This window comes from Stegodyphus dumicola, chromosome 11, assembly GCF_044657685.1.
Source record: "Stegodyphus dumicola isolate Sdum_Otavi_A_Nest chromosome 11, ASM4465768v1".
Classification (NCBI taxonomy): Eukaryota; Metazoa; Arthropoda; class Arachnida; order Araneae; family Eresidae; genus Stegodyphus; species Stegodyphus dumicola.
In genome coordinates, this window is record NC_140778.1 from 156,430,660 (window position 1) to 156,456,132 (window position 25,473).

Sequence of the window (25,473 nt, forward strand, 5' to 3'; positions counted from 1 at the left end):
TTAAAATTTTTTTCTCCCCTTTTATGATAATAAATGGCTCTTTTTTGTTACAGTCATTTAAATACACCTAAGCTTCATCTATTGTGACAATTGTTTTCCATTTTTCTTTGGATAAGTGTTTTTCATATAGAATTCTGCAGCGTGTCCTGCGTTGAGCGATATGCTTATATATGATAACGGGTCCGTTATCGATTTATAAGTTTCAAATTTAAAATTTATTATTACTTTTTTTAATTATTAAACGGTTTCAGAAATATTCAAGGAAACGTATCTACTGATAGTTTGTATTCATACAAAAAATAAACGATTAACTACTAACCTCTTTTTAAGCTACAGTACCAACACGATGACCAGTACTATCCCTTTCTAAGACAAACAATTTTATTTTTTATGCATACATTATTTTCCTCTGGATTTAATATTTATCTGCAGTTAATTTTCATGAAGTATTATGTAAACATTTAGTATATATAAATATATATACAGTAACCCAATGAAGTCTAAATATATAAGAGATATTAAAATGTAAACACAAAATCAATAATTAACAGTATCATGCTTAAATTTAGTATAAATTACGTTTTTTGTAACATCATTATTCATCTCTTCTCAAAATGATTGTGCAGTAAACCGTCAATGATATCGTAGTAATTTATTTTGATATTCGACTAAAAATTTTGCAAATGTCTTCTAGCCCTTTGCTCAAATTTTCATTTATAACTGTCACTAACGCACATACTAATTAATATTCAGACAGGCAAATTAATGTAAATTTACAAATCAAAATCAAATGTAAATTTATACCAAAAATATGATTAGCTACTAAGCATTTTAGGATACAATATCGTCAAAATGATAAATCATTTCAAATATTTGTTTACATATGACAACGTTCAAGATAAACCACTGAAAGGCAAGGATTTAGAATGTAAAACAAAACTCCATGCTACACTGAACTAATCATTAAATAATGTATCATCAATGAAAAGGAATAAAGAATTATTTGCCATTCTTAAATTTCGATTTCAGATGACTCATTGCCGAAGACAAAACTTCAACTGCCAAAGGGGAACGCTCTTTCACAAGAGTAAGCCATGCTTCGGTAGTATTCAACTCTTCAAAATTATCGGCAATATAACTAATGGCAGCATTTTTGAGTATTATATCGTTATGCATGTCCCCTAAAATTAATATCTCAACAGATGTGGAAGTGCAGAGACACGAAATTATAAACTCGCTACACTTATCTTTCAGCTGCAACACAGCATACTTGTCCGATGCGGGATATAAGTCTCGTGCCATGGGATAAGAAAGCTCGTTTATGTGTCCAGTATACATGAACAGCATGAGCTGATCCAACACAAGGGCATCGACGTGGGGTATAATCATTCTGCTCTCTGCTGTTTCATTCATTGGATGTTGCAACATGCTTGCGAAAACTGGAGATCTAGCCGAAACAACAAACTTATAAGCTTGAAATGTTTCTGAGCCACAGATTAGTGTGAAGTCAGAATGGTGATTTTCTTCGTACATTGTTTGCATATCCCGAGATAAGCCGGTTAAAGAATTCGTGTCAATTGTTGCTATGGGCTTTCCTTTTACATTTAAAATATCGAAATCACTATCAGTTTGCACTTCCTTTTCATTTACATTCGTTTTTTCATCAGGAGGTTCCATTTCAGTGACAGTAAACGTAATTTTTACAAAACGATCGTGATTATCCAGAAGTGTGGATTTAAGGATTGGAAGGGAAACGCAAGTGCTTATCTTGTCCATAGAAGCTTCGAAATTTATGAGGCCTTGTGAGTCTGTCGATAGATGGCCTTTTAGCATAAGTCGTAGTCCACTCTTTTGTCTGCACAGACATAAGCAATTCGTAAAAATGCTTCTTGAAACATCTGGACGAAATTCAAGAGTCCACTCTTTTGAGTGCCCAAAGCTCTGACTGTGAACACCTCCTCTCCAGCCGAAAGGAACATACCATTTTAAATCCAATGTATAAGTCCTCATATCTATTTCTCTTAACTTAAAAGTCTCTAAAATTCTATGTAGTGTTTTCCTATATAATTCGATTTCGTCAATTTAATCTAAGCCTATCTTTCAGAAAAAAAATTTTTATGACGAAGAAAAGCGCATCTCAGCAACAACATTATAAGAACTGTGACGATGAGTCTAGTACAAAGTTCTTTGTAGAACGGAAATTCACGAGACTAATATCGCTGCATTATTTTCAACAGTTTATTTCTACATTAACAGAAATACCTGTTTTTATCATTTATCAGACATCTTATCCAAAGCGATTCATCGTACCCATGGAAACGAATCGACTGAAGCGAAACGAAACTTTAATATCAGTGATACACTGAAACAATATACACTGACTACCAATGAGTATTTGGACACCTGTGATAAAAAAAGAAAAACAAACTTTATTCAAAATCAATAGTTGGTAGATCCTCCACAAGAGGTAATTACAGCGTGGACCCTCCGGGGCATACTTTCTACAAGCCTTTGTATGAAAGCTAATGGTATTTTCTTCCACTTGGCTTGGAGAAGACATAGAAGTTCCTTCACCGATTTTGCACGGGTAGTGCACCCCTGAATTCAGTGATGCAACTCGTCCCAGAGTTTCTCGATAGGGTTCAGGTCTCGACTCTGAACAGGCCAGTCCTTTTGATGAACTCCATTGCCACCATACCAAGCCTTGGTTAACGTCGAAACATGACAACTGGCATTGTTGTCCTAAAAGTAACAGGTGTCCAACCGTAAATCTGCCACAACGTAGGAAGCACATTGTCATTAAAAATAGTGCAGTAGGCATCGGAGTTGAGCTTACCATGAATGGGGACCAAGGGTCCCAGCCCATACCAGGAGAAACACCCCCAGACCATAATTCCACCTACGCCGAACTTGACTGTTGGCACAATGCATTCTGGCAGGAGACGTTCTCCAGGTAGACGCCAGACCCAGACCCTGCCATCCGAACGGTAAATGGTCAACCTTCATTCGTCACTACAAAGAACCTGTTTCCACTGATCTACGGTCCAATTTCGATGTGCACCACATTAACAGAGCAGCGCGGTTGGACTTTGTGATCAAAGGCTTATGGGCAGCAGCACGACCATGAAAAACAAGCAGATGTGCTTCCTTACGGATGGTATTCATTGAAACAATACTCCCGGATACCTGTTGAAGCTCCTTGCGGATAAGAGCCATCGGTTGGGTGCGGTTCTTCCGAATTTCTCTGTACAGCACTCGTCGGTCTCTATCTCTCAGTTTCGTTGCTCTGCCGACTCGGGGCACATTCCGAGAATCACCGCTCACCTTCCACTTCTTAATCACATAGGCCACTGTCGATTTTGGGTACTTCAGATCGCTAGATATGTCCCTTAAGGATCGGCCACAATTGTGATACCCGATAATTATACCTTTCTCGAAATCAGAGAGCTCCGAACTGCGAGGCATCTTGCATGCGATTAAATCCGATGCTGTTTCCTACACGATATATACCGGCGGAGTCCGTGACGTACCTTACGACCGCAGATATCGTCATTTGCATAGGTGTCCAAATACTTATTGGTAGTCAGTGTATAATTGAAATGAACCCTTCTTACAAATACTGGTCTCTCCCTGAGAGGACTAGTGTATTTGACAACAGAAATAAACATAGGTTTTAATTATTATTGCAGATGAACACATCTAGGCAAGTTTAAAAAGATATCGCGAAATCTCGAGTGGTCGATTTGAAGAGAATTCTTTACGTTGAACTTTACATTCAGACATTTCTTATAAGTACATTAAGACTATTATTTACTTTTGTGGATAAATTTTATTCGAAAGTGTTTAATCCTTCACTGAATTTTTATAAACTTACAGTGGATTGGAATGGCACTGGATTATTCCATTATAGCAAAGCACACGGGGGCTATCTACCTAAAGGGAGGAATTTCCAAAAGAAACTGGCTCGTATACACGTTACACATGGGGGAAAACCACGAAAACACCCATGAAGCCGGCCCGTTCGCGGGATTCGAACCTCTGACCAAACTGCCAGTGTTCAGCGTCTTTACCGTTCGGCCGCTGGTGGGCTATAAACTGCAGTAAAGCAGCTTCTTAAAATCAAAAACCCCTGTAACTGACCGCAATAGGAATGAAACTTTGGTATCGAATTTAATCCTTCAAAGATGACCACCTTCATAGTAGGGTAAATCATTTCGAACCGTAAATGGTCGCTTTGAACTTAGATTTGCAATTTAAGTATATTTATTTTCTTTAGTAAACATTTAATTTTTTTTATTCCTTTATATGGAAAAAGGTGAATTTTTTCTTGTTCTTTCTTAACACATAGTGAATTATTTCTTAGCAACGTTCCCCGAAAGTGACCAGTAGTTGGATTAGGATGAAACGGTATTCTAGCCGTTGTTTGGTAGCTACTTTATCATGGTTGCTTCTTAACTGTTGTGGGATTATCACTTAGGAAACGCGTCTTAAATAAGAATGTTCTTAAAGGAATCTGTCATATATTAGTATTTAGAACAAAATGTGCTAGCCGACATCTTTCATTTCTTGGTTGGTTTATTTAATTAGGACAAAGCACTCAAGGGCTACCTGCCTAAGAGGAAGAACGCCTTCGTGCATATAATGTTTTAAGGGAAAATCTGGTTCATATATGCGTTAAACATGGAAAAAAGACGAAAACGCCCATACAACCAGACCATTCTGCAGAATTCGAACCTCAGACCTAACTATCAGTGCTAAGTGAACTTGTATTTCTTAGAGTCGTGCTTGTGCTGAGTGTTTCGTAATATCTTATATTCCACATGCCAGAAATCTAAAAGAAAATTACATTAATATTTCTGAGTGAGATTGTATTTTGGCGCGACTCTGTGTCCTCGGGATTTTTAACAATATTTAAGCTATTATTTGCCAATGAAAATTTTTAATTAAAATTTAATAAAATAAAATCTTTATCGGACTGGCATTAGATTAGGGAGTTTTCAAGAACAAAAACTTCACATATTGCACTTTATTACTATTTACGTTTTCCGCCGTAAGGCACTTCACGGAAGCGACGGATGCATTCGTGGAGGACTTTCTAAGGAAACCTGGCTCGTATTAGCAAGTTACACATGGGGAAATCCACAAAAACGCCCACGAAGCCAGCCCGTTATCATGATTCGAACATCGAACCGAACTACCAGTGTTGAGGGACATTACGTCTAGGCCACTGGTTGGTCACTTATTGTACACTGACTTTTATTTTCAATGAATCAAACGTTTCTAGTGCAATATTTATGTATTTCAATGACCAGTTGTTTGGAATAAGAAAACGTTATTGTTGAAACATTGTAGGAATCATTTTAAGTATTTTATAAGCGTGTGATTTTGAGTCTCAATCATAAATAAAAATTAATAACCGAGTTCGCTTCTTGCATAATCATTTTTTAATTAAATTGATCAGAAAGAATTCCTTTTCACTAAACTATTTATCTCTGCTACGCATTGAACTAAAAGTATTAAGATATTTTGAAAAAAAAGGTATTTTTAAAGAAGGCATACTGATTTCGATTTAAAATCGAACAAAAATATCATTTTGTTTTTAGTAAATTTACAGATATTATGCATTTTCTTTATCTGTCATTAACTGTAGTTTTAGTTTCTCAGTTCATATTAATTAACAAATATATGCCATGAAATAGCTGAATGATCGTGAGATGTAACGTTAGGTAAATATAGAATAACGTTTTTCCAGCTACACCACTGTAAACAAATAATATACTATTTTCTTATATAAATCCTTTACCACACCAACCACTCGCATGGTAAAACATTTCCTTCACCTTACATTTTACAGGGAAAACGAAAACGGCTTGACTATCTCTTTTCCACATCATAAAAATCTCTGCAATGTTCATTATTGCATCTGCATGCAATAAAAGGGAGAAAATCTTGTAAATTCATAACCTTATGCAGGAAGTCATTTTTCACATTTTAATATTCACGCTATATCGTATGTTGCCTGTGATTCATAGTATGCATTTATAGCTGTATATATTGGTTCACGGGATTTTTTTTAAGTAAATGGTTTGCTCAAACTCGTTGTTGTTCTTTTTTTTACTTAATTGTACGAAATAAAAAAGAAGTATTGTAATCGCGAAACGTTTCAGGCAACATATTTAAACGAAAATATCCATTTTGACCGCTATCGAATGCAATTTAACGATGTTTTTGCGTGATATTTGTGCGTAAGGACAGAATAAAAGACACCTTACTTCCAAAAAAAATTATAAAACTGCTTTAAAATTAATACTGAAGACAATTTTTCGTGGCGTCTTTTCGAACGTATATACGTACGTATCTCGCAAAACTCAAAAACGAGTAGCCTCAGAACGTTGAAATTTTGTATATAGAACTGCTATAACATTTAGATGTGAACCTCGTATTTTGTTTGCAATTGGCCTCACCAAACGTATATAAATATATTTATATATATATCCACTCTGTTACCCGGCTCAGTGATCTCAGTATCTTTACTCTTATATGTTTCTAAATTGTACATTTTTTGCATTAAAAAATGATTGAATTATGTTGTTTTTATCTTCCTGTTAGGGTTTTTATGCTTTTCGTAATTCTGAAAGCAATATTTGTACAATTATCAACAATTTAAAAGCTGTTTAAGTGCGGTTAAGTTTTAAATAACATGGCGGACATATTTGTTTACATTTGAAACAGGAGAATTGTAGATTTGTTGCCAATCTAGAGAGACTAAGCTTCGCAACACAAAAACGCCTTCATTTATTATAGCGAATTAAATCATGCTTAATCCTTTCTGGAAATTTTTCGAGGAAATAAGTGTTTAAGATTTACTTCGTAATTTTTAATGAAGATATTTTGAGTTTTTATGTATTTTTGCCTTGTCGTGAAGTGAGAGCTGAATTAATTGAATGAGAAATACTGAATCGTCTGTGAAAAACTGTTTCTTTTCTGTTTTGTTTGCTTAATTTCTTTCATACATCGTTTTAGCTTTATTATAGTATTTAAATAGAACATGTGGCAACAATAATTCTTCAAATTATATAAATTTTGTGCGTTCAGAGTGTCGTTATAGTAAAAACATATAGTGAATTTTAAAGAGTGCATTTATTCTATTGTGGTATATGCGCTGTTGACGAAGTAGATTTAATTCAATCCAAACAATTTAAATGAAATTCAAGAAAAAATGCGTATAATTTAATATTTCGTACAAGGAAGTCATGTGGTGTACACATGATATTTTTTCATTTTATTGTTGCAACATGCTGAATTTTCATATAAGTGTTGTGGCGATAATGCGGATATATTTGGCGATGTATATACTCTTATTCATTTTACATGCAGTCCTTATTATGCTGTATATTCTTCTTATTCACTTTAATAATATTCAATATTCGGGCTGATTCCGTGACACAATTATTTTAATGCATGTTAAACATTAATGGATATTTAACACTGAAATCATATTATATAACTCGATATAAATCGTCAAAATTTTTGGTATGTACGATACACAATCAAGTCAGACAGACTCAAGTTTTATGAATTTTTATGATTGCAAATGAATTATAATTTTACATGCAGTGTACTGAGCGTAATGTGGAGATTTTTTACGATACAGTTCTTTCCATTATGAAAACTTGAAAATATGCAAATATTAATTAGGCAATATGTGATATAAATCTTAGAATGAAAGCAATAACATCTTTCATTACCTAAATACATTTTAAAAATGACTGCTGGAGAAGATGATATTTCTTCTAGAAATCTTTGTAGCTCAACTACTAAATTAAAAAAAAAAATTTAAAAATTGTATAAGCTTTCAGATTTTAAACTACGCCCAAAGGGGCGTCTTTTCACGAAGGATTGAAAATGGGATTATAAAAGTGATACAGACATTCAAGCCATTCGACACAAAATACCATTAGACATTATAAAGTTCTGCGTTGGTACGCTACCAGCATAATACCAGAAAGAAATGTAAGGAAACATCACGCATATAATATCCTTGCTAGAAGATGCACGCGTTGTTAATATTAAAGGAATGCTTTGTTATTCGTTCAGTTTGTTAATAAAAAATTTGTTAAAATTTTACATATTATGAAAAATATAATTAAACATATTCCAAATTTGTGTTTCCAGATGCCGATGTTCGATCCAAGGAGTATTATAAAAAATTTGGTGTGTTTTCAGATTTTTATCTTGAAACAAGTAAAAATGCGAGGTATGCGACAGACATACATAACATAGATAGATAGATATACATAGACATACATTTCTGTACATAAGTACAGATATCAAGAAAGAAATCTCTTCTGAATCAATCTGAATCCATTTTAAAATCTTTTTTGGTAAAAACGGTCTTTTATTTTGTCCGTACCTACAGATGTCCCACAAAAACATCATTCAAATGGTTTCGAAAGCGGTCGAAATGGATATTTTCGTTGAAATACGATGCCCGTTATGTTTTGCGATTACTATACTTATTTACTTCGCACAACGAAGTAAAACGGTCAGTAATTAAATAATAAAACTGATGAAAGATATACATTTCGCAGATATTTTCAATCATATTTTCTATATGTCTGACTATATAGATATCTGACTTTTTACGATGCAAATTTACACAGTGCATCAACAACGTGTTAAAACTTAACACATAAAAAGCCAGATATTTAGTTTATATGTGTTTATACTGAAGTATATGCTAAAACCTTCACTGAAAATAACGATTAATGATTATATTTGCTGAATTATTTAATAATAATAGTTTTATTGCTGGTAACTACTGATACATCCTTAGTGATTGATTTTCTGGTTTATAGATATTTTCAGTTTTAGCAAATAAGCTTTTGCTAATGGAGCTTTTAAGATACTAATATGCTAATGGAACTTTTAAGATACGGAAAGCAACTACAGATTATTTCGAATTTTATTTATAAAATCAGATTTCAGTAATACAATTGAATTACTGCTAAAGCTTTACTAATTACAGACGATAAATATTACTTCGGGAATTATTTGTATTGCATATTATTGATGTACTGTGATACTCTATTAACATAGTAATGAACCATCTTTACCCAAAGAGTTACGTTTTGAAGAATGTTTTCAATCTTACTCTCTAGAATTTTGATTTGATAGTAAACGTTTTAGGCTTATTTAAATATTATTTATTATTTTTTGAATAATTGACTAAACATGATACAAGTTTAATTATTTATAAAGGAAAATATTTATTACTGCATAGATTTTTACATATATTCATTTTTAAAGACATAGACGTTTTACTTACGCAGATATAAGCTTTTTGAATATTATTTTACTGCCTGTAATATTATTTGTCTGAATTGCTGAAGTGCAATCAAAATGGTGCTTTTAAGTAAGATTTTGCTCCAAGAAAGAGAATAAACTTCAAAGAACTCTAAATCTGCTGAGTGAGGAATTTTTATTTTCACTTATTTTTTTTATTTTATTACCTTAGGCACGACACGGACAGAGAGGGATTCTCCGTGGAGGTCTTTTTAAGAGAAACGGGCTCGTATCCACGTTAAAACCCCCAAAACACCCATGCAGCCAGCCTATTCACCTGCACTCAAACCCCGGAACGAACCCGGAACGTGTTCAGCAGTTTCTACTGCTCGGCCGCTGGTGGGCAACGGAATGGTTAATGGAATTTATTTATACACATACTGCAACATATCAAAATCCTTCTGTCTTCTATTTAAATTTTTTAAGATTCTTTTGAATTAATGTTACCAAAGAAAAATAAAAAATGTGCTCTTCAGAAGATTCTTCGAGTTAAAATAATGAAGCGTCAGGATGTTAATTTTACAAGGAACATTTTATGACATTTTTCAGGTTATAATTGTATTTGTAAAAAACACTCATTTCCGCATCGACATGTTTCAGCAAAATAATACAGTTTCTTATTCCAGAAACACTGCTATTGAATATTTTCAAGAAATTAAATTATCTGTAACATATGTAAGAGACGCTATAACATTTATCAAGTCACTGCAAGAAGTCAAGCACTTAAAATTTAAAAAGTGAAATGAAACAACATTCATCCTTATATTAGTGATGGTTTGGTTCAGCAGGATTTCAAAAGCCATTGTAAACGATCTCTCTGCTTTCAAGTGCAAAATTATTCTATTCATAATATATATATATTACACTATACTAAGAAAACATATACATTATAGTGCACTAATACGACTATTTTGCACATCATTTTTTATTAGCAATCAATTATCAAGTGAAAGAACAATAAACTGGAACAAAAATAATGAAAAGCATGCAATTAAAAAAACATTCTCTGTATGAAACAAATATACAAAATTACATAAATTCTAATTTTAGTAACTTTTATGCATGTTTATTTTCCTGTGGTATTAAAGTTTATCTGCTGCAGTTAAATTTCATGAAGTATTTATAACCCAAACATTTAGCATACATATATAGGTCTTTTTTCGTTTGTTCTTTTTTCGTTTGTTAAATTATATATATACATACATATACATTAACCAAACATAACCGGAAAAGAAAGCCAAAATGTAAAAGATATTAAAATGTAAATACAGAACCAATTATTAATAATATCATTATGCTTAAAATTTAGTATAATGTATTAGGGTTTTCGTAACTTTAAAACTAAATCAATATAATTATTCAGCCATCCCTTTCCAAATGAATGTGGAGTAAACTGTAAGAGTAATTGATGTCATAGTAATTTATTTTGATATTCGAATAAAAACTTTGCAAATATCTTCTATCCCTTTACCCAGATCTTCATTCATAACTTATCAATGCACACACTAAATAATATTGCAACATGCAAAATTAATATAAATTTACTTTTGAAAATCAATTGTAAATCTAAAATATAAATGAATAGCTACTAACCATTTCTATGCTACAATATTGTCAAAATGATAAATATTTCATATTTGTTTATATACGACAATATTCAAGATAAACCACTGAAAGGCAAGAATTTAGTATCCAAAACAAAACTCCGTGCTACACTGAACTAATCATTATATAATGTATCATCAGTTAAAAGGAATAATGAATTATTTTCCATTCTTAAATTTCGATTTCAGGTGAGTCATCGCCGAAGACAAAACTTCAACTGCCAAAGGGGAACGCTCTTTCACAAGAGTAAGCCATGCTTCGGTAGTATTCAGCTCATCAAAATTGTCGGAAATATAACTAATGGCAGCATTTTTGAGCATAATATCGTTATGCATGTCCCCTAAAATTAATATCTCAACAGCTGTGGAAGTGCAGAGAGACGAAATTATAAACTGGCTACACTTATCTTTCAGCTGCAACACAGCGTACTTGTCGGATGCGGAATATAGGTCTCGTGCCATGGGATAAGAAAGCTCGGTTATGAGTCCACTATACATAAATGATACCAGCTGATCCAACACAACGGCATCGATGTCGGGTATAATCATGCTGTTCTCTGCTGTCTCATTCATTGGATGTTGCAACATGCTTGCGAAAACTGGAGATCTGGCCGAAAGAACACACTTATGAACGTGAAATTTTTCTGAGCCACACATTAGTGTGTAGTCTGAATGGTGATTTTCTTCGTACATTGTTTGCATATCCCGAGATAAGCTGGTTAAAGAATTCGTGTCAATTGTTGCTATGGGCTTGCCTTTTACATTTAAAATATCGAAATCACTATCAGTTTGCACTTCCTTTTCATTTATATTCGTTTTTTCATCAGAAGGTTCCATTTCAGTTACCTGAAAATGAATTTCTACAGAATTACGTGCGTGAAAATCATCTAAATTAGGATAAATTGGAAGGAATATGAAAGGGCATAGCTTGTCCATAGAAGCTTCAAAGATTCTTTGGGGTTCTTCATTTATGATTAGATAGCCTTTTAGCTTAAGTGGTAGCCCAGGATATCGTCTCCGTAGACATAAACGGTCCCTTATTTCTTTACCATCTAGACAAATGGTAAGATGTCACTCATTTGATGGCCCAAACTTTCTACTGGATTTCTCGGAGAACCGGCCACAGCCAGGTAACCAAGTAAAATTTAATTGATATTGCCTCATGCCAAATTTTTAACTTAGAAGACTCTAAAATGCTCTATAGGTTTTCCCTATATCAATCGATTTCGTGAATTTAATCAAAGTCTCTTTAGCAGAAATGAATTCACATGACGAGGAACGGTAGATCTCTGCAACCATACTATAAGAACTGCAGTGATGAATTTAATACATATATTTTGTTGAACGTAAATCTTCGAGACTCATATCACTTCAGCAACAGCTTTCAAAATTCACGGAAAGTGCTGTTTTTATCACTTATCAGACGTCTTATCCAAAGCTATTCAGCGTACCCATGGAAACATATCTAGTAAAACGAAACGAAACTTCAGTATCAGTGATAAACTGAAGTAGTGAGGATATGTATCTTATATTAATAAATAGACTTAAATATTCTTTACCGCAAATACATATTTTATTCCTCTGTGTAATGGATTTTATTTAAATACTTTACTGTACACGCAACACTGCAAAATATGCTCTTCAACAGCACGTAATTTTTAAAAGCTTTTGAATAACTTTGTTTATATAAGCAGAGAACGTCGCGGAAATTTTTAACAAACCTTTTATAATTTAGCGTTTATTAACAAGGTCAATCATTAATACATCACAAAAGAAATTCTTATTCATTTTATTATTACTTTGAAAAATTAATTTTTTTAGAACGATTAATTGTTCAGTTATGGAATACACACGAGGGCTATCTGCCTAAAGGGAGGGATGCCTTCGTGGAGGACTTTCTAAAGAAAACTGGCTCGTATATACGTTACACATACGGAAAACCACGAAACCTCCCATGCAGCCAGCCCGTTCGCGGGATTCGAATGTCGGTCCGAACTACCAGTTTTCAGCGCATTTACCGCTCGGCTGCTGGTGGAATCTTATTTAAAACCTCTTATTCTTTATATATATACATAATAATATTATTATGTAAGCAAAACGAAAATCAAACCCTGCTAAAAATGCCCCGTAGAAACCCATAAAATTTTTTACGGGGAATTGGCCTACGGGTCCCGTACAGCTCTGTGGGTACCCGTAGGCCAAATCCCCGTAAAAACCCACAGACAGAAACCCGTATGGTTGTACGGGTACCCGTAGGCCAAATCCCCGTAAAAACCCATAGAAAGAAACCCGTATGGTTGTACGGGTACCCGTAGGCCAAATCCCCGTAAAAACCCACAGACAGAAACCCGTATGGTTGTACGGTTACCCGTAGGCCAAATCCCCGTAAAAACCCATAGAAAGAAACCTGTACGTTTGTACGGGTACCCGTAGGCCAAATTCCCGTAAAAACCCATAAAAAGAAACCCGTACGATTGTACGGGTACCCATAGGCCATATACCCGTAAAAACTCATAGAAAGAAACCTGCACGGCTGTATAGGTACCTGTAGGCGAAATACCCGTAAAAAACCTGTAAACAGAAACCCGTACGACTGTACGGTTACGAGTAGGCCAAATCTCTGTAGAACTGTAGGCACTATAAACAAAATCCCAGTAAAAACCCATAGCCAAAAATCAAAACTTTATATGCATATCCATTGGCCAAATTTCCATTAAAAAAATGGATATTCCGTAGGGTAATGCTTTGTAAAAACCAGTAAACAAAAGCATGTACACCTATACAGGCACCCATATGCCAAATCCTGTAAAAACCACTACACAAAAATCCACAGACCAATAAAGGTACCTCTTGGAAAAATCGCTGCACAAAACCCATAAACAGAACCAATAGCATTATACCATAGTGGAGTATCCATACATAGAATCGTGCATAGAACGGGTATCCATATACAGAATCCCTATAAAAAACAATACACAAAAATAGAACTGTAAATCAAATTTCCATAAAAACATAAACCAGCAGAAGTACATAATTAGCACTGATGAAATGTACAGAACTAAATTGCGGAGAAAGCATGTAAAGTAATTTTAAATAAAACTCAATGCGAATAAATAAGAATTTTAAAATATCTAGAAGCCTACGAGCCCGTCCTTCTTAATGCACGTCAATATCTATAAACATATTACAAAATATTTGTATAAATTCTCTTTACAAAATTTTAAACTACCTTTATATAATTCTGAAAATAAAATGAATAGAAAGATAATAACCAAAGTCATGATTCACAACCATCGAATGATAAATGTACATATACATATGTAAGAAAAATAAGGAATATCCAAAAGATTAAATTAGCAGCGTAAAATTAATTTTCCTTCTCTATTCTAAAAACAGTAATCTTTCTGCACTGCATCATTTGGAGATTAATTCATGTTATATGACTCTTACACAATTTGATGTTGTAAAAGAAACTAAAACTCAAACAGCCAATAGTAATTTTACAGCAGTATTAACTATCAAAGACGAGTAAAAATGCATCGAGAACCAAAATTAACTCGGTCTGAATTAAGATTTCACCCTTAACATAACACATTTGCTTTTTACGCTTTGTATTAGCTGGATTGCAGTCTGTTTGCTCCTTGTTTCTTACTACAGTCAAAAGTCGTTAATTCGGACACCCATAATCTGGACCTCAAAGCTAAAAATTTTCTGCGCATGCGCCGCGTTGACACATGTGCATAGGCGTTTACGTGTGCGCGTAAGACCTTTACGCGCACGCGCATATGTGTGTGCGCAAGTGCTGAATATGTTTTCGCGTGCGCGTTTAACGTATAACGGACGGTATAAACTAAAATTATACAATTATCTATTTCAGTAAATGTTGATGCTTGCGTTATTCCTTAATCTTCGAATTGGATGCAGCTTATTATTTTTTGCAGACTGTAAGAGCAATTTTATAAAAGTAAACTTGAACTTTCGATTATGTCAATTTCTGATTCTGGAGCTCCCAAAGGATCTACAAAACGAAAGTATGTCTCGATGTCCGTCAAACAAAAAGTGGAATTGCTGCATAAAATGGATAAAGACATGAAGAAGGTGACAGAGAGGTTAGTGAAAACGAAAAAATTTCGATTGACAAGTTAGTCGGTATTCTCGGCACAGCAATTACAGGACTTGAACAGCGGAGCTTTTTAACTGAACAAGAAGTTATGTCTGTTTATAGAATTAAAGAGAAAGTATTATCACATAAAACGAAACAACTTACATTAAAAGAAATGTTTAATAAAGTAAACAAATAAATATTAAGCTTCTTTTTTTTTGTAAATTTTGATACCCTTTAGATCATAATTGTTCTTTATTTCCTAAAATACGGTTTCATATTTTTAATTTTAGAATTTGTGCATGCCATCTTACGAGATTTAAACTGATGATCTATAATCTGGAAAAATCGATAATCCGGAATCGCCGAAGTCCCGACGAGTCCGGATTAATGACTTTTGACTGTACACATTTATCAAAAATGTTAATTTTTGGAATAGGCATAAATAATGTGCCAACTTGTTTGTGGCTGCAACATATTTGCTGAAAGAAAAGTTGAATTAAATCTACCTCGACTGCCAAATTTCTTATTCATTGTGGATTGGAGTTTCAACATCTCTAAGCCATCAAAATTCTTGCTGTTCATTACGGATTCAGCTGCTTGTATTCGACTACAGAATCTATTACATATATATATATAATATCATTTCATTTGATGGTTGCGAATCCTTACTTTGACTGTATATATATTCTTGATTTCATTATAAATATATACATATAGTACTGTACCTTACTGCATATATTTGTATTTCAGTTCTTTAATTGGGAAATTAAACAATTGTATTTAATCACATCAGCTTGTTTAACAATTTGATACCTAATGAGAAATGTATTGCCAAAGGATGGTACTTTCTAGCATCTGCTTAAATTTTAAGTTACCTACAATGCACTAAACCAAATTAAAAAACAAAACTAGAAAAAACCCAAATTTTCAGGAAGAGAAACATTATTAACAAGCAAGCAAAAAGAATACGGGACTTGCAAATTAGAAACTTAACATAGAGTTCAAATTTAGCATACTTGCTATCCCCTTAAAGCTCGCTTACCAATGATAGTAACACCCTGCAGCTTATTATGACATGCATACACATAGATGTTTTGCGTGGAAGAAAGGATGAATCCAAGAATATAATGTAGTGAAGAAATAATAATATACAAACACTGTGTCGTTCCCTTATTACAATACTTTGAATGTTACCTGTATCTCTCAAAAGATAAATGAAACATGAAGATAACATATAATAAACTTAATAGTACCCAAAATACAATAAATTATATTGTAACAAAATGAATTTTAAAAAATTTACAAGTTTCAACAAATACCAATTCTCAACGCACAGTTCGGGAATTAAGAAAATATCTCATAGTGTATAATGTTTTATTCTGTATCTCACTTTTAGTGCTATATAATCTTCCACAGATTTTATATAAATAAAATCTATAACATAATGGGTATTTATAGTATATGTAGTTCTTGATGTAAAAAAGATCAACTTTTGTACTGTAAAAATTCTATCTATGTGAATAAGTATGAATATACTCATATACACATAATTATACTAAATAACTAATTTAATGAAACTAAATTCCTATAGAAAAATGGGGAAAGTGTAGAATCGCCCACTGCTTGGCGTGTTTTTAAAATTGCACATACTCGGTATCCATGTACACATCGACCTATTTTCACTTAAAAAACATCTCAGAATTGCACAAAAATGCCATTGTGCACTCCTTTGACTTTATTCATGTACACATCAACCTATTTTCACTTAAAAAGTCAAAAGAAAATTGACAAAAATCCAATTCCTTTTACTTTTGTACAAAGTGCCAAATAAATAAGTGGGCGATTCTGCACTTTACCCGAAATATATAAAAATACCATTTACCTATATATATTAATAATTTATTATTACACAAGGTTTTTCATATATCATCTCAAAGGAACATAAATTTAATTAAAGCGATGCATTATTGGAATAAATTTGAGTCAGTGTTTTACGTGCAAGTTATTTAGATTTCTATTGTAGAAAGAATACTTGAAATAATGCATAGAAATATTATTTTGAACCATAAAAATTCTCAATAGTAAAATTTAAAGTACTGAAAAGGTAGCTATTGTTTTTGACAGTAGATTATATAATATAAAAATACCTCATGCCGAGCATTTTCTGAAATTACAATGCTAAATGAAATTGATATAGTGCAGTATTTAGCAATAATAACTTTTTGTAAACAAATGTGGCTATATTCGCTTAATTGTAATGACAGTAATTTTAACTGCATTTGTATAAGGCTGTACAGAAGATTTATTTATATGGGTTTTCATCCGCAGAGAACAACCGGATTCCCTGTGGAAGTGCTTCCGAAAATAATGTTTAAATATTACTCTAACTATATTTGAAAGCAATGCTATAACAGTGCCCTTATGACTCATGATCCGAAGAGCTTTGGTTTTAAATGTCTCGTAAAAACTTTCAATTACTTCTGCAAAATTCATACCAACGTAAAAATTACTACACCGAAGTCAATTGATTATACAGCAAAACGTTCCTAAAACAATCAACTCCACAATTCGAGACAATGCCAGTTTCCTGTAGCCTGACAAAACTATGAATGATTTTTAAGTCCTGTTATTTAATTATTGTCCTGACAAATGTGCCATTATCAGAGGTGGTCATTTAAGAAAATAACCACTATATGAGGTTTCAACTTATGTAATTTTTTTCAAATAAATAATTCACTTTTTATACTCCCAAGACTAGTACATTTAATATTACATAAATCTTATTCACAAATCTATTTCTATTTCAAAAGCAATTTATGAAAAACACATTTGAAATTTTCTTCATCAAACTAATAATAATGAAAATTAAAGTATGCATAAAAATGATTATATGTGTTTTAACAAAATAGCACAAAATATTTAATGTAAAAATGTGGTTCTAGTATCATACTAGTACAGAAAAATAGACCAAAAAGGAAAAACAATGTAAGCTACTATGATCATCTAAATTTTCACATAATTTTAGTAGTGGAATAAAGATTCCTTAAGCTTGTATGTCTTGTCTACCCCATTCAATAAGTAATAAACACATTAAATACTTCAAAGTTTATTTCATTAATAAAACTTACCGTTTTTGCTCGCGAAATATAATTAGTACATTTTTTAAAACATAAAAAAACATTCTTTTTGCTCGGCCACATCACATTAGTCGAAAAATTCAAAATTGAATCATGCAAGATCATTTTTAAGTAAGGTATGCTCAAATTTATTAGTACATAATATTCAAATGATAAAGCATCTACACGAACAAGCTTTAAAAAAGTATTTCTAAACTGTAATCAAAAAAATTAATTTTCCAAAATACAGTTTCAGTAGAATGCAAAAACTATATTTCTGCATCTGCACACTGAAAAAAATTATCAAGCCTGAAATTATCACTTTTCAGTCTTTAAGCACATTGTTTTTCAGGACAAAAGTAAAGATGGAAAATCAATTTCACGCTCAGAAACTCCATTTCACAACTAGTCAGTTATCAGCAACGTTCTCTCAAACATTAGACACGATTACACGTGCATGGCTTTAGTGGTATATTCATAGTCAGTGCTGGTATTTTATTATTTATTACTAATTTCTAAACAGTAAAACATAGTAAAATTTGTAATACAGTAAATCCTAGTAAATAATATACTGCATTACTTCAACTACGAAGAAAATAACACCACCATCACACAACAATAACTAGAGCGGCGCCATATTGCTTGTTTGGGAAACTTCTAAGAGTGGGGGAGGGAGGGGGAATTTTTTTTTTCACGTCAGCGTTAACAGGGAGAAAAGTTTTGCAAATGTGAATGAACTTGTTCGCGTTAAAGAGATGTTGGTTGATATCGGTGTTTATTTGTAATATCAGAAATGTAAGTGCTTATGTGTGTGTATTCAGAGAACTAACTCGTAGCAAAAACCACCTCCCTAAGACGACCGCCTCTGAAAGAAACCAGTATTTCTGAAAACATAAGTATACTTTGGTATTAAATATTCCCTCTGTAAAGCGACCATTCACAAAGAAAATTCTGCAAGTGTGTCTGGTCGCCTTAGAGACATTCATTCCGTAGATGCAATCTCCCTATGACGACCACCTCTAAAAGATAAACGTGTATCTGAGAACGTGAGTATCTATTGGTATTGAGCATCACCTCTCTAAGGCGACCACTTACAAAGATGAATTTTTATTTGCGGCTGGTCGCCTTGGAGAGACCTCGTTGTGTGTGGTGTATATGATTACTGTTATTGTTTCCGAAAAAAAATTTAAATCAAATAAATAAGCATATTTAGTAAAAACCCTCTATAAAACGACCACATGCGTTTCCAGGTTACTCTGGTGGTCTTAAAGAGATCATATTTTCATTCTGTTAATTTTATTGTTTACAAGAAGTATATTAACGTCAGATAAAAAAATAGCACAAACCCATATAAACCAACAAAAGATTTATTATTATATTGATACCAGTAAGAAAACCAGTAAAAGTCAATATAAACCTATACAAACCAGTACAAAGTTCTGCCATTGAATGTTGGTTGTATGGGTGTCAATTGATACCAGTAAGAAAAACCCACAGAGATCAATAGAAACCAGTAAAAGTCAATAGAGACCATCAAAAATTCTATAGGTACCAGTAGAAAGTTTTACTGGTTTCTATGGGTCATTTTGAAACCAGTAAAAAAAACGCACAGAGACCAACAGAAACCAGTAAAAGTCAATAGAAACCCATAAAATCTTATGGGTACCCATAAAAAGTTTTACTGGTTTCTATGGGGCATTTTTAGTAGGGAAGCCAAAAATAAAAATCAAATAAAACAGAAAACCAATGCATAATAATATTATGTTCAAAATATAGTAAAGTATTATGTTTTTTATCGTTATGTGAATTTAAATAATGTACTATAAATAACGCAAATTATTATGACAAATTATATCTTTACAAATGATTGAATAGTAAACCTTTAGAGTAAGATATCGCAGCAATTTTAAGTTGATTTTTTAACGAAAATTGTACAAAATCCTTCAATCCATTAATGCAATATCTTATTTGTAACATCCATTAAATAACATGCTAAATAATATTGAAAGTTTCATGCAAATTAAAAAATATTATTTTCTGAAAATCAATAGTTCATTTATAAAAATGTATCAACAGTTTTTTACATAAAAACTAAATGTATACCTACGAACCATTTTAGGGAATAATATTGTCAAGATGACTCTTTTGTTCTTTAAGATAAACCATTACATGTATTTTGTACATGTAAACGTATTCAACAGAAAGCACAGGAGAGCAAAATTAAAGTATATAGAATTGCATTCCACAGCACACTGAATGAATTATTAAAAAGCCTTAATTAATTATTACGTAAACAATTAATTAGATTCTGTTCTGAAATTCGGATTTGGCTTGAGTCACTGCCGAAGATAAAACTTCAATTGCCAAAGGGGAACGCTCTTTTACAAGCGTAAGCCATGCTTCGGTGGTATTCAGGTCGAGGTAAGTTCGAAATAGTGTTTGACGTGTATTTTACTAATTTTATGTAATGTATTTGTTATGTTCTTTACACTATCTATAATTAAATTCTTTTAATGTTTAGCTTATAATTCTAATGCTCCTAAATAAACCTGTGTTGAATTATTGTTAGAGTTCAAATCACAGAGCTTGTGTTCCATTTAGTAAAATAACAACTTTTATTCGTTACATCTGCAGGTGTCTGCAGTTAAACTGCTCATATTTATAAACAGAAACAAATTTGTTAATATGTTAGTTTAAAAACAAATAAGCTTAATATTAATGTTCTATCTATAGTCTAATAATTTCTCATGTTAAATATTTATGTATCTTTTAAAACATATCGCGTTAGAATATTCATATTTTTCATTTTGTTGACAGATGTAACATTATTATTCCATACATGTTATCATTAATCCCAGCGTGAACTGCTTTAGAATATTTTTCAGAGCATTATTACACTATGTATGTTATTATTAATCTCAACGAAAAGAAAAAATAAATGTAATATATTTAAAAAATTCGACAAAATAACTTAACATACATTAAAAATGGAATATCATTTCATTAATACATGCGATAAGTTCGCCTTAAAAGATTATATAGTCGGATAGCAATTACATATTTGTAAAAGTATTCAATGTATATTATTTTTTGTGTTAAAGATAGTTTTAATCCAGGACAGTCTTTACCAACTTATAAAGCATCTATTAAGTTACATTATAACCAACATTTACAAAAGGCAATCGAAATGCCGTGACTTTGACATATTTTTAACTATGATGTAACATACTAGGAACATTAAAGAAAAAAAATTCTATTTTTTGCTTGTTGAAAAGTAAAATATTAATAAAATGGTACAACATTCATTCTAGTACTTACAATGTAAATTTACATATAAATTTACTATAAATTTTGGTGCAAAGTTCATTATAAAATGCATTTGCTAATATTTAATAGTTATAGCATTCAATATCAAATCATGGAAATATTAGTAATGATACGTCAGTTGCATATATTAATTTCAATACTCAGCTCAATGCCAAATTTCTTCTATATCTGAGATAACATGTATTTTTTGAAAATAATTATTTTGTGTCATCTTTTCATTTAAAAATCTCTTTCAGATATATTTTAATGTGAATTATTTTCAAAATTATCCTCATTAGAATGAATGTTGTTCTCTTTATTATGTTTGAAACTGCCGTTACGCTAAAAAATATATTCAGAAAACTATTTATTGCTGAATGTTTAAAATAAGTTCTACTGCTCCTTTTTGACAAAGAGTATCCATTTGAATTGCAGTTGGTTTTAATTAATCGTTGGTTGTATTTTTAAGAACTACTTGATAAAATTCAACAAATTAGTTCAATCTATGAGTTCATCTGAAAAACCTAAAATTTTTATTCCAATTCTGTCATGTGTATATATTTCAAGAATGAAAAAGAATTACAAATTCACTATCCAACAATACTGAGTAATATGTTGTTGATATAGCCAAACTTAAAATGACCCATTTTAAAACCAGATTAAATAAATCATCGCGTATTTTCGGTCATCGAATTTCTTTGGCGTTAAAAGTGTCATACATTTAGTAAATCCAAGGGTCAAGGTAAGCTCAAATATTTTTTTTCATAGTTCATATTTGCTAAGTTATAAATTTTGCTGATGCAAAAGTTATGTAACTTATGCAAACATATGCTTAGAGTATTTGAACTAGTGTTGAAAAATCACTGGAATTTAAAATGTAATTGACAGTATGCCTTAAAGCTTGTTTTGGTAAAAGCATATTTATGGGTGCCCTTTGGCAAAATTTGGCGATTTTTGGCAGTACATGGATACCGAGTTTGTGCAATTCTTTGACCATGTTATTTTGGCTTGTGTAGCGACGATTTGTGTGCCAAAAACCGCCGCTACACGAAGACAGATTGCACACACTCGGTATCCATGTACACATCGACCTATTTTCACTTAAAAAAAAATCTGTGAATTGCACAAACTTGGCATCGCGCACTCCCTTGACTTTATCCATGTACACATCGACCTATTTTCACTTAAGAAAACATCAGAGAATTGCACAAACTTGCGCTCCCTTGATAATACAGGGAGCACCCTTCAATATACTCTGCTGTTTTTCATAAATTAAAACATTTTAGGCATTTAAGATATCTTCTTGTAAGTTACAACTAAATGAATGACTCTTAAGCATAAAAATTTCAAATTTTTATGCTTAAGAGTAGAAGGAGTTATACACTTTTTAACAGTGTCAGAAAAATATACTTTTTAAAATATGTAAACCATTGTTTGAAGTATAGAAAAACCTTCCTTAGCAACTATACCTCTTTAAGTGATTATGTCAAGTATTCTGGTGATACAAACATTGATATTAATTATCACTGAGAATCATGCTTTGTGAAGTAACCACCTCCATTAAATATCAAAATTGTACAAAATTATGGAAAAGTTATAGAGTGGTTTTACTGTATACTTAAAGTATATCATATCACTGTTAGATATTGATGATGTAAAAGATATTATCTAATCATAAATATTTCAAGCATTAAATAGCTTAGTGTAAGTCAATAAGTTTTCAGATTCTGACTCTGTACCCTGTCTTTCACTATGTAATATTTTTCTAGCAACTGTGTTAAGTACCAGTAAGTAAGTTTGTCTTAAATACCACTTAATGTAATCAGGTATCATCTGTTCTGTCTGTAAAACTTAATCGTAATAAGTGAACAAATGAATATCTGTAAAACTAAAGATGACACTCTATGTAAAAAATACAAGTATTAAAATGTCTATGAGAGGAACATTTAAAATATTAAATCCATGATCAATTTTTGCGACATCTAAGATAGAAAATACCCAAACTGACTAGTTAATTCAGAGGATGAATGCATGTAACATCATTGTTCATGTGTTTGTTAATTGTGTAAGTATTGAAGTTCATGCATTAATTGTTGATAACTATATTATTGGCCTTATATATATATACTTGCATTTCAAAATTTTGTATATTTTGCCAGTGAGCTAAGTATTAAATGCTGTTACGTATAAGTTCATATTATGTGGAAAAGTAGTTTTTGATCTAACACTTTCTGAGAATTTTTTAATGTTGATCATCAAGCTTAAAGCATATGGCTGAAATTACCAGAATTAACCATAATTTAATTATTCTCCTGTTTCAGCGTTTCTCAAACTTTTTTCGAATAGAGATTATGTGAATTATCATAATTTGTGAATCACCTTGCTGCTGTTCCCTTCGAAAGCAATTTTTTAGCATATATTACTACTAGTACACTTATATTTTAATATATAATTAAAATCCGTTATATTTCATAATTAAGTCCATTGAAGAAAAGTTATATTTCTAATATTTCAAGATTATTAATGAGAAGGATGATTTGTAATTCTTGCATGGCTCTTCTATATTTGGATATATGATGGTAAGACCACAGTCTTAGTGGATATATGATAGTATATTTGGATATATGGTGGTAAGTACCACAGTTATAGTGCTTTAAATCCATCTTTTACTGCTAAGACTGAGTGGGAAGTCTGTAAGTAGGGTAACCAATAATAAATTTCATAAAATGTCTATCTTACGAGAAAAGGTGATAGATGATTGTCATATGTAACTTTTTAAACTCTGAGATTTTTCAACTAAATTTTTTTGTCTCCTTTGGAAACTTCGGAGGACCATGAGGGCAAGCTGTATGATCCACAGATTGAGAAGTGCTACCTTAATACATTTCAATTTCTAGAGAAATTAATCTTAAAAAAAAATCTGATCATTATTAAAACTACTTTACAGATTTATTTTATATTACAAATAAATATAGTAAATATCTAATAAACCTCAAATTATTTTCTGCAAAATGAATTATTTAAATTTGTACTGTTTTTGCTTCAAAAATGGATGATACATGCAATTTATGATTTCATGAAAGGACCAAAAGGAATCTTGTTTGCAATTTAATTATTTAATTTAAAAAAAGATTTAAATCATTTGTAATATGTGCAAGTGCATGCAATTATTATGAAGAGATTCTAAATTAAAATGTCACATAACAAATTTAGAATATGATATGTACTTCTAACGAATGTGATTTTTTCTTTATTTAGGAGCCATGCTTTGAATCCTAAGAAGAAGAGGACTGCACCTTCACAACTAGTTAATTAAAAATAACAATAATATAAATTTTACCTATTTTTTATTTTATTTTCCTTTTGGATAGTTTTCAAATAAAAATAAACCTATTTTTGTTTCTATATTCTGTGTATTGGAATAAAGTCGAAATCCATTGCAATATCCAATATTTTCAAAATATGATATTTTTTTAAATAAAATATATGATTATGGAATATTACGTTAAAATTAAATGGTTCCTTATGTAACCTGTATGTTACACTAAAAGGCTTCATCGAATACTTGTAAAGTAATGAGCAAATACTAAGTTAATATCTTGTGTGAATGAATATTATCTTACAGAATTTTTTATTCCATAAAAATCTATCTAAAAATACAATTTTGTTGAATGAAGATTTAAACATTTTTCCCGAAGATTTAAAAAGTCGTTTGAAATAATGATAACAAAAACATTAATCTGAACCATTTAATAAATGAATAGAAAATTTTGAGAACAATTAAATCATCCACAGGAATTTTGAAATAATCATCGTATTTTTGACATCAGTTAAAGAAAGAAAATCTGAGTCATTTTGATTATAGTGATAAATTAGTTCCATTAATAGTAGGATAGAAAATTAAAATTTTAAGGAGCCATTATGCATTATCAATTTTTCATTAAAAAATTTTTAGTTTATTACTACTATCATATCAATTATTAATGCTGAATTCTTT

The 25,473-nt window shown here is 31.5% G+C and overlaps 2 protein-coding genes across 2 annotated transcripts in view; both read right to left on the minus strand.

Moving 5' to 3' along the window:
* Positions 1-25,473, minus strand: part of LOC118195316 (monocarboxylate transporter 10-like) — a 587,842-nt gene that overhangs the window by 289,834 nt on the left and 272,535 nt on the right. The gene's annotated exons all lie outside the window — the stretch shown is intronic.
* Positions 781-10,101, minus strand: LOC146994452 (uncharacterized). Its single transcript, XM_085827342.1, has one exon. The coding sequence runs from the start codon at positions 2,008-2,010 to the stop codon at positions 1,000-1,002; it is 1,011 nt and encodes a 336-aa protein (XP_085683468.1). The 5' UTR covers positions 2,011-10,101; the 3' UTR covers positions 781-999.